General features: G+C 38.0%; 1 protein-coding gene across 2 annotated transcripts in view; it reads left to right on the top strand.

Annotated features, from left to right (window-relative positions):
* The window catches only part of pcif1 (phosphorylated CTD interacting factor 1), a 144,454-nt gene that overhangs the window by 60,364 nt on the left and 70,260 nt on the right, over nt 1-13,830 (top strand). For both annotated transcript variants that reach the window (XR_010017133.1, XM_063041544.1), the window contains 5 exons: nt 1,023-1,154; nt 3,503-3,717; nt 10,669-10,823; nt 12,178-12,325; nt 12,920-13,003. Coding sequence is in view for 1 of the 2 variants with exons in the window: in XM_063041544.1 (XP_062897614.1) it covers nt 1,023-1,154; nt 3,503-3,717; nt 10,669-10,823; nt 12,178-12,325; nt 12,920-13,003 (734 nt within the window). In the remaining variant the exon portion in view is untranslated. The remainder of the gene's footprint in view (nt 1-1,022; nt 1,155-3,502; nt 3,718-10,668; nt 10,824-12,177; nt 12,326-12,919; nt 13,004-13,830) is intronic.

The following is a 13,830-nucleotide window of genomic DNA, read 5'->3' as shown; positions in this document are numbered from 1 at the left end:
GAAGTTAGAGTTAGGCAGCAACAAAGTCTAAGGGAATTCAGGTAATATTGAATTCAAGGACACCACAGTATTGCAGCAGTTAGCACAATGCTCTTACAGCTTGGGGCATTTCAGTGTGCAATTCCTGCGCTTGTTCTGTAAGGAGTCTCTGTGTGGGTTTTCGCCGGGTGCTCCAGTTTCCTCCTACAGTCCAAAGATGTAAGTTAGTTGCTCATTGTAAATTGTCCCGTGATTAGATGTGGGTTAATTGGGTTTGTAGGGGGTTGCTGGGGTAGTGCGACTGGAAGAGCCAACTCCTAGCTGTATCACTAAAGTTAGAATAAAATTAAATATGAGAGCTGATCAGAAGATGGAGATGAATATGTTTTCTTCACAAAAAGGTTATTTTGGAGGTGGTAGGAGTGAAGTTGTTAAATGATGTTGTCATAGAAAATGAACCTAGAAGAATTACAGTGTTTCCATTCCAGGGTGATTCTGAATAATGACTTATTTTGGATGATGATATTGAAGGCCAATAGCTCCTATACTTTTAGTGAGTTTAGTATCATCCAAAGTGGAGATGAGAATATGCTACCACAGATCAATTTTCTGGAAATCCCTGGTTGAATAGAGCACTTAAGTTAGACGGGGAATTTGAAAATGGAATTGTTAATTACTGGGGGAGGGATCGGATAACAGAGTGGGGGAGAACCAAGATCTGGCAAAGGAGGAAGTGGGGTTAAAAGTAGGATGGGATTTTAAGCTTGCAAGTGATTACAGCCAGTTTAGTCTGTAATGGGGTTGATGGCAGTGCTAGAGACATAAGTGAGGTAGTAAAAATATGGGTACTTAAATTACAACAAGGGGAGAGGAAGACAGTGGAGAAAACACACTGGGAGACTTTGTCTAGTCTAGAGAATACCAGATTAAAAGAACAGAAGGTTATGTACAAAATTAAATGTTCATTATTACCAGTTGCTATGATAAAAGAATGTATTTAATGTCTTGCTGTAATTTAACATTTGATTTTGTTTCTCTTGTAGTCTGATCCTCTTGGGTTAAATGCAACTGTAGAATTGGCTGAAGGCGATTCCGTACCTGAAAATGCACAAAGGAAGCGACGACATTCTGAGGATACCCAGCAGCAATCAACAAATAGCTTCAAAAGACCCCGAGTAGGAATTGTCTGATTTTATTTTTAAATTTTCTGTTTCAAAACTAATCTTTCCATTCATTCTGCCTGTCAGCGAATATCTGATGACCCTTTGGCTGTAACCCAGACAAGTTTTAGAAGTGAAGTGGAGAAAAGAAGTACCTCTGACATGTATTTTAATTTTTCCTCAATCCTACCTGTTCCATTTCCTGCACTTCTGCTGTCACCCTCCTTGTTCTCAGAATCTCAATAGAGCTACCCTCATTTCTCACCTCAGTCCCTCAGTGCTCATTTAATCGATCAACTTCCATCATTTCCAAGACTTGTAGTATTTTCAGTGTATTATATATGCTGCTTCATATGTGGTCCCTTCTACATTCAGGTGACTAATTATATATTGGGTGATCATTTATGGAGTATCTCTACTTGGTCCATAAATGTGTCCCAAGCTTCTGGTTATCTGTTATTTTAAATTTTCATTAGATTCCCACTCCATTGTCTTAGTGTAATTCACTGGAAGGAGTAGTGGGTGGGGGATTAATTTTGTGTGTTCAGATGTACACGTTGGCACATTACAACCTTATGAATTCAGAGCTGAGTTCAATAATTTCAGGCCTGATGAAATGCCATCAATATGGAACATTGATTTTCTTTCTCTCTCCCAATGATGACTGACCAAAGTATTTCCAGCACTTTGATTTATGATCTCCAGCTTCAGTGGGGTTTGGCAATTCAGCTGTTCCCTTTTGTACCTCCTCTAGATCCAACTTTTGCTTCTTTGCTTGTTCCATTGTCAATTCTCTTTCTTCTGTGCATTTTTGTTTAATTCAACAGTCAAGCACCATCTGTGGAGAAAGAGGCAGAGTTATCGTTTCAGACTGATGATTATTCATTACAACTGGACAAAGTTTGAGATGTAAAAACTTATAATCAAGTTCAGAGTCCAGGAAAACTGTTTGTGAGTAGTGTGAGTAGGGAATTTTAGATGGATAAAGAAATAGTTTTGCAATAATATAGAAGGCAGGAAAGATTAGATAACCAATCTGAAAAGGAACGGATAAAGATACAAATTTTAACTTGGAGCACTGAATGCTGATATGAAATCAGGGAGAATTAGGTGTTACGGGGTTCAAATGCTATGTATGCGTTCTATTTTGACTTGAATACATTCTGGGTAATTAGGATTCTGGTATTGTGAGGGAATCATCAGTGGGATGCATTGAGGATACTGTGGAGGCCTTACCCAGTTTAATGGTAGTTCATTAATGAACTACAATTCTAACTTTATTAAAACACCTTCAGAATGCTGTAACTGCCTGTGGGTAACAAAGACTGCAAGTAGTTCGGGGAGGGAGGAGGGTAACTTCAGTTACTGTTGTGTAATTGATCCTTTAATAGGTGAGACAGCTCAACATTAAATCATATCAATTATAGTATTTATTCAATTCAGCATAAGTATTGAGGCAAAAACTTTCAAAATACAGCGGAGAGTACCTGAACTGTTATACACTGAGAGGAGTTTGGTTTCTGACTCATCTGTTAGGTGTCTCAGCCTTCCTTCTGATAGACTTCATACTAAAATGCAAGTGTATGGAGTTTCGTTGCACGAGGAAGCACCTGTTATTTTGTTATCTGGACTTAATGCTACTTTCCTTCTTAGTCATTTCTATCAATTATTGACCTGTTTTGGATACATGCCACCACAGTATCCACCCCAGCTCAATGTTGAAACAGCATGATATCCTCAATGCTTAATTATTTTTGTGTGAATGTTTTTGTATGCAAAATACCAGCTTTGTTCCTCTTGTTTAAACATTCCAGTGGAGATAAACTGACCTTGGTTCCGTTATCCGTCTTTTATATTTTTCTCTATTCCCGCCTTTGTTTTTGTTTTAATTATTTTCCAGCAGCCACTTGCCCCAATGGCCAACAATCTCTAAAGTCAAGAAACTACAAAACTAAAAGGATGTTTCTATTATAAGTCCCCATCACAACACCATTTTTTTTTTGAAATATGTAACTGATCAGTACAAAGATAGAGAGGTACAATAATTGAAGATTCTCAGTAATTTTCCAGGTTAAGAAAAGAGGTCTGTGATTACAGCTAGAAGCCAATAACATTGTCTGACAAGTCTTTATAAAGACTTCCCAGTAGCACTTGAGTTGGGGGTCCAATTAATGAAACAAATAAATGTGCCACCAATTGACACTATTTCTAAAAAGCACTTTTATGCTTCTTTCTAGCAAAAAAAATGAATGGTTATGTAGCCATGAGATAAGTGTTCACTGTATCTAGAGTTCTCCTCTCTCAAACTGTTGATTGATTTTGTTAACTGAAACTGTTGAATAAATTACTTATTGTTTTTACAGACAGATGCCTCCTTCACTCCTACAACTCCGACAGTTCCTATTTCACCTGTCGCTTCTGGTGTTTCAAGTACACCTCTGTCCCGAAGTGCATCCAAATCAACTGATGATAAACCACAGCCTCCACCATCATCGTTGTCACTGGCACAAGGGACATCAGCATCTTCATCGTCCTCGTCATCAGCTGTTCTTGCACCTGTACATATCCGTCCAACAGCGTGAGTACATAACATCAAATTCTGGTAGCAAGGAATTTTGAATCTCTGGCTTATTAATTTTACTATTTTCACAGAACTATACTGGATGTTATCAGTATATAAATCCAAGCTACTTAATATTAGTAATCAAATCCAATCTAGTTAACATTGATACATAAATTTAAGCTGCAGAAATATTAGTAAAGTACAAGCTGAGGAGTATTGCACTCGTATGAAGCTAGAAAGTATCAGCACTCAGACCTAAGCTGCTGATAAACCTATTGAAGTTGGAGACTATTTGTACTGAAGTTTATGTTATTGTATTGGTACTTAAATCCAATCCACAACTGGCCCATTTCCTAATACAAGGCATGGATCAGTTGTAGCATTAAACGGGAGACAGCAAAATTACTTACAATAAAGGAATTACGCAACAGGTAAGCCTGGAGTCAGGTCCATCCCTGTATTTGCTTGTTTATATGAATTACCTATCATTCACACTTCCTGTTCAATTTCCATAGCAAAGCTAGTTTCTGTTTGTCAATAATTCAATAAGTTATCTTGTGAAAGTTTATGAATTAACTCTCATTATCCCTTGTGATGATAATGTATGCTTGTAAACGAAAATATGCAGGGAACAGAGTCCTTAATAGGGAAATGATTTTACCCTGGGTGAGTGTGTCTTATTTGAGGCAACCTTCCAGAATCCACAAATAAAGATCCTCCATAAAATTCTACAATGGGCTCCTGTTCAACATGTAGCAATTGGTTTTTTTTTATCTTTGCACAGTTGCATTCCTGGAGAATGGACAGGAACTGGAAGCCAATGAAGAAGGGAAAATATTTCATCCCCAAAATACAGTCGTTCTAGTAGTAGAAGCTAAAATATGACAGATGGTGTGGGCTGCTTTAAAATATATTATAAAAAGAATGAAGGGCAGTGGTAAATTACATAAATCAGATTTCTGTTCAACTTGCTGGTCGCTGATCCTTAGGGTTCTTCCAGGGGTCAAGAATTCTTAATGATCATTTATTTTAATGTTTAAACAAACATACAAATACTAAATAAACTAAGTGAAGAGGTGAGAAACAAAGCAAAGATAAAAAGATGAGGGTGGCGCCATCACCTTTTATAATCCAGATAACGGAAAATTCCTTGGATAAGAATTAACCAATTACTGGTTGTACAATTGCATCACATAGCTAATGTGCTAATACTTAGCCAAAGAAAAATAAAAAGACATATGTAACTGCTATAGCCCCTTCTGCCAGTAAGTTGGGACAAACCACCACATACTATGGAAAAATACATGAGTTTGTTTTTAAAAAAATACAAAGGATTAAACTGCAAGTTTAGTCTCAAATTAATTCATGTAATATCTTATAAAATGTATTTAAAAAAAGTGGTTTTCAACAGTCTCCTCATTAATCCTATAAGGGACCCTGGCAGAATCACATCTGAAAATTCAGAGGCAGAAGAAAATTTAAATTATCTATGTTACCGAGTAATCAAAGAGTACTTATTAAAAGCATTTGTAGTACTGCATATTCATTGTGAGTCATTTCAACCGGCACATCATGAGTAAGGGAAACAGGCAAAAATATAATAACAATAAGCATCAAAATATGGTCCATATAACCAATAAAAAATATCTGATAATTATATTCATGCTTGAAGTCTTCCCACAGTACTGGTCTTAACCTGGACTTACATTAGCTCGCTTGCAGTGGCTGGCATGTATCCACTTACTTTTACCTTCTACTTTAACTGCTGAATTGGTAAGGACCTTCCTGCCAAACTCTCAGGAATTCCATATGCGGTTTCCTGACTGGGACCCATTTGCTAGGAATTGAGGTGCGTCCTCCTTCCAATGGACCACTTCAATAAGCAGTAACCTCTTGGGAAACAGACTGAACAACTTGGGTTAGTTTCACACAATAATCAATTAAACTGTTGACTATAATGTGTATATTTGCGTCTCTTAAGATTGGGAGCTTCCGGTAGTGACATAGGTCGCCCCCATCACCACTTCAAATGGAGTCAGTTTGTTGTCTTGGATGGAGTTGCCCTGTTGCTGCAAAAAACCAAAGGAAGAGCTGTAGGCCATGGTACACCTTCCTCATGATACATAGTTAGCCTTTGTTTGATGCCATTCATTCTTTCAACTTATCCTGATGACTCTGGATGATGTGGGCAATGAAAAGACCATTCAATATTCATCAGTACGACGTAACCTGACAGACGTTTCCAGTGAAATGTATTCCTTGGTCAGAGTCTGTGTGGTATGGCAACTCCCATCTAGGAATGTACTCCTTAACCAGAGTTTTGCCTGTCTGTGTGGCAGTAGCTTTTCTTGCTGGGATGGCTTCCACCCATCTTGAAAATTTGCCCACTATTATTAACACATCTGAATATCCCTAGCACTTTGGTGAAATAATGTAGTCCACTTGATGATGTAAAAATGTATCAGGTGGAGTAGGAGTACTTAGTTGAGGTAGCTTCTTCGTTGATCTGGGGCTTGTTTTCTAGCATTATAATGTTGAATCAGTTCCGTGGGTCTGGCAAGTGAGGCAGGAAGTGCACTGGCTTCGAATAGGTATATTAATCATTTCTTTACAAACAGTAAAAATTCGACCAAACTTTCATGTTCCCCAAGTTACAGACACTACGAAACCAAATACTCAACAGGCATACGAACATTCAAGAAATATACTTAGTTAAAAGTGTGCGCAGAACATACCTTTCCAATGGTGATCTCTTAAACAAAGAAAGAAGAGAGCATACCCCTTCCACGTGCTATTTTATACATTCAGGATATTTGAAACGGGACACCAGGCAGTTATCCACAGTGAAAAGCAGATGCAGCTTCTAAACTAACCAATCACAACGGAAGTGACTTTTGATAATCAGAATAAGGCATGCCACCACAGGACAAGCATGCCATACATCTCTCAACCGTTTGTCAAGCTTGTATCCTGAATTTTGATTTCCACCACCACTGGGAGAATCTGTCAACCGTCTTTTGTACTCCAATGTGTCTTAAAGAGTGTGTCTGCAGAGTCAGGGTCAGATAAGCAAACAGCTGAGATGGGGCCACCAGTCAATGACTAGTGCTGGATCTCCATACTCCATCGTCCTTTAATAACCTGCCATTTTCCATCTAGTGCTACTTTTCTTCATTTGAGCACTGATCTTGCATGTCTTGAATATCTTGCATGCTCGTCTGTGACATGGCGTTTAACTTGGTTTCCATAGTTTTAGTTATCGGGTTTTCTTGCATTTTTTCCCCCAATTTTCTTTATTCCTTCTCTTGCTGCCTTTTTTGCAGTTTCGTCTGCAAACACATTTCTTTGTCTTTCCATTGTGGTCATTTTAGAGTAACCTTTACATTTTAATACTGCACCTTCTGATGGTAGTTTCAAGATTTCCATAAGTTCTCATACGAGTTCCCACAGCTGTAAGAAATCCTGTTTGTCTCCATGAATTTCCAAAGTTATGAACGACTCCAGAGGTATATTGAGAATCCATGTAGATATTAGTTGATCTTCTTTTTGCTGGCTTAAATGCTTCAGTCAAAGCTTTCAGTTTTGCCTATTGTGCAGAGTTACCAGGAACCATGGTTCCTGAGGCCATCACTTCATTTTCTGAGACAACAGCCTAACCAACCATTCTCAATGGCTAAGGAGCTATCGGTGTACAATATCAGATCTGGGTTGAACAAAGGCACTTCTTTATGGTAATTTGCATCTTTTTGGCATGTTACTGTTCTTGTACAGTCATGATCATCGTAATCTTTCATGTCCACTGACAACAGTGTAGCTGGATTCGCTGGACTTGCTAGTTGGATGATATTAGGTGCCTCAGGAACAGTGGACCACTTGGATCACCGAGCAGCTGTCACTTGAGAGGCCCTGTTCATATTCAGTAAAGTATGCACAGTGTGGACATCAGACATCTAAATTCTAATCTAGCACAATGTTGGAAACAGTCATGATTGCTAGGTAAGTTGCTTGTACTGCTTATGGACATGAACCTCATCTGAAGGCTGCATTTGTCTTAATTTGGCAGAGTAATACCCCACAAAACACTGTTGATTTCCATGTTCTTGAGTTACAACAGCTGTCATGTAGCCAGGCTTCTCACTGACATATATGATAAATGATCTTGTATCAGGGATTCCCAATGCAGGTGCAGTACGTAGTATCACCTTTAAGCTTTGGAAAGCTATCTGTTCTTCATTAAGAGTCACAGAGTTGTCAGAGTGCTTCCTGCTTTTCAGCACACAAGTAAGGAGTTGAGTAATTGCAGCATATGAATCGGTCCATGCTCTGTTGTGGTTACAGAAACCCAGAAATGATCAAAGTTGCTGAACTGTTGTAGGTGGTTTTGATGATTTAACAGCCTTTGCATGATTTTCAGTGATTTCCTGTTTGCCTTGGGAAACTTTCAGTCCCAAGAAATCACTTCCACTTGTTGCAATGATGCTTTGTCCAAATTCGCTTTGTGTCTTTTTAGGGCTAGGTAATAGAGCAGACGTAAAAAAATCACATTCATATCCAATTAGTAAATCAACATAGTGCTGTGAATTCCAGTTCCACTTGTTCTGTTGGTTAGCAGGTGTAGGCAGTTGGTTCATCTGTACCAGTCTTATTTGGACTTCATTTGGACTCTACTTGTTTGGCAGTTTGCGCCAGATCACTGTAGGAAACAGCAGTTTCAATCCAATTTGCTTTTGTCAGCTTCACCATTTTGGCAACATCTGGTTTCAAACCATCCATGAAGGTTGATATGAAAGAGCTTTTGTGGATTCTTCCATATTATCTCCAATTGTTGGTTGAACTTATGAGTAAATGATCCAAACTTCTTGTAGCAGTTGTCCTATTCAGAAACATCATCTGAAGCCTCTTGTTTGCAATCATCCTGTGTTGGGGTTTGTTGTTCCAACCATTTCCTAACTTCATCCCAATCATCTGGTAAGTTCTGTTTATCCTCTCTCTACCACCTTCAACTCACTGTGTCAACTGGTTTATTTGCTGAATTGTTAGCATGGTAGCTAAAATTTGAACGCCATGCAATTTGTATGTATTCTTAATTCATTGAAGTTCAACCCAAGTTTTTAAGCTTCCTTTTTTAGGATGTGGAACTTCCCTGGACCATTTGTCAATTTTTTTCTGAATCTGGTAGTTGATGATAAACTTCCTGTCTCCTTTCATAATCATCAGTCTTGCATGTTTTCTCTCTCTTAGTTATTTCTGGGGCAAGTCTTGCCACAGCTGTCAAACCAATTACCTCATTACAGTCATCATCATTTAACCCACTAGAAGCCTCTGTTGAATCAGTATCACTTTGCAGCTCCTTAAAGTTTCCAAGTTGTCGCTGTTTCTGAGGACTAGTCAGTGTTGGCTGCCTTCCAACATGATTGACATCACCGTTAACATTGCCCATTGGGTTGACTGAACCACCCTCCCAAGGTCTTCCACAGACATTAAGGAACAGAAGAAGCTGCCTTGCCTCTCAGATGCTTGCTTGAAACTTCCTTTCTTTGTCCAGTTTTCTTCAAGTAATCATCCCACGTTTGGGTGCCAAATTGTTGGATCTCTTATTTTTCTGATCCTTAGGGTTCTTCTGGGGGTCAGGAATGGCAAGCAATCTTGATTTTTAACAATTGCTTATTTTAAAGTCTAAACAAACACACAAATACTAAGCAAACTAAGTGAAGAGCTGAGAAACAAAGCAATGAAAACCAAAGGCTGAAGATAAAAAGAAGATGAAGATGGCACCTCTGAAAAATCCATCACCTTTTATAATCCAGATAACAGAAAATTCCTTAGATAAGAATAAGATAGATGGTTGCACCATTACATCACGTTGGTAATGTGCTAATATTTGGCCAAAGAAAAATGAAAAGGTATATGTAACTGCGATAGCACCTTCTGCCAGTAAGGCAGGACAAACCACCACATACTGTGAAAGTTTGCTTTTCAAAAAAGTACAAATGATTAAGCTATAACTTCATAGCTTCATATTAATTCATCTAATATCTTATTAAAAGAGTTTCAAAAGACAGTGGATTCCAACACCACCTTAATATTGCATTGAAGAGAAAACATGGATATATGGTGTAGATGCTATTCCTTGGATTGAATCCCAGGCTAGGAAATGATGAAAGTGACTTTGACCTTCATGAGCTGATCTGTCTGAGCATGACTGTAGCTTATCCCCGAGTAGATCATTGATCTGGGCCTAAGATGATCATTGAGCTCTATTGCCAATGTGTATTTATCGCTCTTCAGAGAGCTGGTAGGAGAATGACTTCCTTACTCCTCATGGAGGTTGGTACTGATGACATACTGCTGTTTTGCTCTCCTCCCTCTGAGCACTTGGGTATGTCTTGTTGCTCTAGTTCATTAAGTATACCCAGTAGAATAACCCCAGATGCATCATTGGAAGAGTTACTTCATCCAAAGTTGCTGTGGTTAATTGGGCCTCCCTAATTCAGTGTCCTGTAGATTTGTATGGTCATTTGTGGGGGTAGTCCTTTAAATTTCACAATTGCCTTGAATAGAATGGTGTGAGAAGGTTCTTCCTTGTGAGTGAAAAACAATGTTACTGAAGTAAAAAATGCTGAAGTAGAAAAACATGACCCAATTTCATCTGGAATACTAACACTATATTACAAATTGAACAACATCATTCTGCATGGATTCTATGTGTCAAATGATCAATCTGTGTCGCAATGGACTACAACTGGAAGCAACTGGATCATATTTCATGAACTATGCAAATCCCAGAGATTAACCATGTTTTTGTGTTTTCCCCCAAAAGGCATGTATTTTTAATTATGTGATGCTAGAAAAAGTCTGCACTGCATAATCCACTTTCTAGGCAATGGAGTTCATTTTATGAACTTCTTAGAAGTAGCTAAATATAAGCTTGATATGTAAACTACAGGTTACAATTTTGTGTTACAGTATTTACTGGGACCTTGAAGTTCCAACTAATGCAGTGATTAAGGAGCTTGCTCCAATTGAGCTGTTTCCGCCACATCCAGATGTGGAAGTACTACGAGCACAACTGACATTAAAACTGAGACAACACTACCTGGAGCTGTGTCAACAGAGAGAAGGTAATCTCTATAGCTGGCAAGGCAGAAATGTTTGACTGTTCTTGATATGCACAAAAACAAATCAGAAAGTGTGAAAGAGAAAGCATTTCAAACTTCAGGCTTAGGGTTGATTTCAGAGCAGAAATGTTAATTTCCCTTTCCTTTCTACTTGCCATAGAAACATGAATTGTGCAGGTCACTTGACTGTATAGTAAATAAATGTTTGATTTTATTTTCCCTCAGTCCCTCATTTTTGCCTACTTTAGGTAATACTGAGAACCTATCTATATCTGATTTAAAATTTTAAAGATTGTGCTTCCATTGCTCTTTGAGGAGTTGATTCTCTGCAAAAAGAAATTTCAGCTCATCTCTGTCTTAAATGGGAGACTTACTTTCTTTAAACAGTGATGCCTAGTTCTAGATTTTTCACACAGGAAGATGTTCTCAAAGTGGACCCTGCCAAGTCCCTTCAAAATCCCTTGTTTCAATCAAATACTCTTCCACTGTTCACACTTTATTTGGTACAAGCCCAATTTTCAGTATTTTAAACACCTCAGACCCTAGGGCATCATCTAATGAAAAAGATGTACTGGGTAATATTAACTGGTAAGATTGATTAACTGGTTGTTTATCTCTGATATTTATTGGAGCTTACTATGTCCAAATTGGCTGTCATGTTTCTTGATATTCAATAGCAAATGTTTCAAACGTACACCATTGGTTGTTTGGAACTCTGTCCTGACAATATAAATGCATGTCCCTTCTTTTCAGCAACAGGGTTCTTATAGTATAGAGTAAGGGAATGCTACATAGGGTATGGTTGAATTTGATTTTCCTGAACATTCTCAAGATTCTGACTCTTGCTGAAGATCAGAGCCTCCTTGAACTTTGCCTTGTGTGTTAGGCGAGGCAGTAATAATTGATTTGGAAAGCATAGTAATTAAACCGTTTGTGTCCTAACATAATAACTATTGTGAATTTGCCAACTATAGATTGAATAACTGTTGGGGGAAAAGGGGGAAACCTAGCCTCTTTCAATTGAAACTGGTTGTAATGTTCTCAATGGCAATCCTGAAATCAACTAGCTAACCACTGATCAAATTTGGTGGATATTTCCTGTGCTAAATTACTTCCAAAGCACACGTTCTCCTTTAAATTTTGATTGTTCCAATGTTTAAATGACATACAAATTTTTTTTGAGTAATTGTGGTTGTGACACCCAATATACACAATAATAGAAAATAATGGACAAATTGAAGCAAGTTTTTCTATTACATTTAGTTAGTGGCTGCTGCAAAAATGTGAGAAAATGGAAATATCCAGACAAGATATTAGTCTGTGAGTACTTTTAACATTAATTTGTTTACCCTGGCAGGGATTGATCCACCACGTGATTCATTTAACCGCTGGCTTTTGGAACGCAAGGCAATTGACAAGGGCAAGGATCCTTTGCTGCCGAGTGATTGTGATCCTGTCGTGTCACCTTCCATGTTCCGAGAAGTAATGAATGACATTCCTATTAGGTAATGTGATATTTTTTGGGGGGAATAATACAGATTAGGCATATATACGGCGATTCATATATTGAACTCAGTATTCCATAAAAGACTACTGCAAGTACTTTCCAACCCATCCATGTAATTCCCTCTGCATAAACTCCCCTGCACAACCAAGAACAAGCTGCTCTTCTCAATGCTACCATCGGGAAGGAGATACAGAAGCCTTGCGTCCCACACCACCGGTTTCAGGAACAGTTATTGATCATCAACCATCAGGCTCCAGAACTAGTGTGGGTAACTTCCACAGTCTATGGACTCACTTTCAAGGACTCTGTAACTCGTGTTCGTGGTATTTTTCACATTGATTGTTTTTGTGTAGCTTTTCATTGACTCTGTTGTATTTCTTTGTCCTACTGTGAATGCCTGCAAGAATATGGTGACATATTCGTACTTAGATAATAAATTTACTGTTCTGTCTCAATAACGGTCGTTTGGAAGAAATGTTCCATGATTATGAAGATATAGTTCTCACATTTTGCTGTGATTTATGTTCATGCTACGTAGTTCATTATGTTGAAATTGCCACTGTGTCATCATTGTAAATATTTAATCTTGCAGATTGTCTCGTATTAAATACAGGGAGGAAGCTCGAAGATTGCTTTTTAAATATGCAGAGTCGGCAAAGCGGATGATTGAATCCAGGTTGGTTTACTGGGGAAAACATTTCGACTACTTCATCTTGGGATGTTCCCACCTTCAGTATTTATGTATATTTTGAGAAGTTCACAGTGTTCAAGTTAAAATCTTTCATTGTATGTTCTCAGAATCAATATAAAGATAGATTTTGCAATTTTACAATATCACGACTGACTGTTTCTGGGATGTTGTTGTGTTCAGTAATGTTACTCCTGAGTATGAGTTAATGTTCTTTGCTAATGTGCTGACAAGTGAAAGTATCCAAAGTATCTTCACCGAAGAAGGAAATGATATGTAATTATTGGAAATGATGAACAGAGGGAGGACATAATAAGAGGCCTAGCATGCTTAGAAGTAAAAAAAAATATTAGGCCCAGTAACCCAGGCTCTTAAAAGAAATGAAAGGAAATAACACAGGCTCTAACTAAACATTTTCTAATGCTCTTTAAATACAAGCTTGGTACCTAAGGACTGGGTGACCACCAAGTAGAAATTGTTATTTAAGAAGGAAAAAAATAATAGACTGGAGTGACACAATTCAAACAGAATAATCTCATTATTGGCTTTCCATTCTGTACAATGTCAGAAAATGGTAGTACTGTGCAAAAAAATACTTTTGAGACAATTCTTTCTTATAGATTCCCTACATCCAGTCAAAGTTTTGATTAATCCCATAACTAGTACTCAGAATTTTTCTTGTCATGATCTCCCTATCTGTATTCAAATTCAAATACCTGGCAATGTTTCCTTTATCAAAATTTAGACAAGCTCCACTATGCTTCCAGTATTCAGATGGATTCTATCTGCAATGTTCCCAGTTTCAGTATTCGGAC

This window comes from Mobula hypostoma, chromosome 2 (genome assembly GCF_963921235.1).
Source record: "Mobula hypostoma chromosome 2, sMobHyp1.1, whole genome shotgun sequence".
Taxonomy (NCBI): Eukaryota; Metazoa; Chordata; class Chondrichthyes; order Myliobatiformes; family Myliobatidae; genus Mobula; species Mobula hypostoma.
The sequence above is the reverse complement of the archived record's forward strand: the minus strand, read 5'-3'. Positions and strand labels throughout refer to the sequence as shown.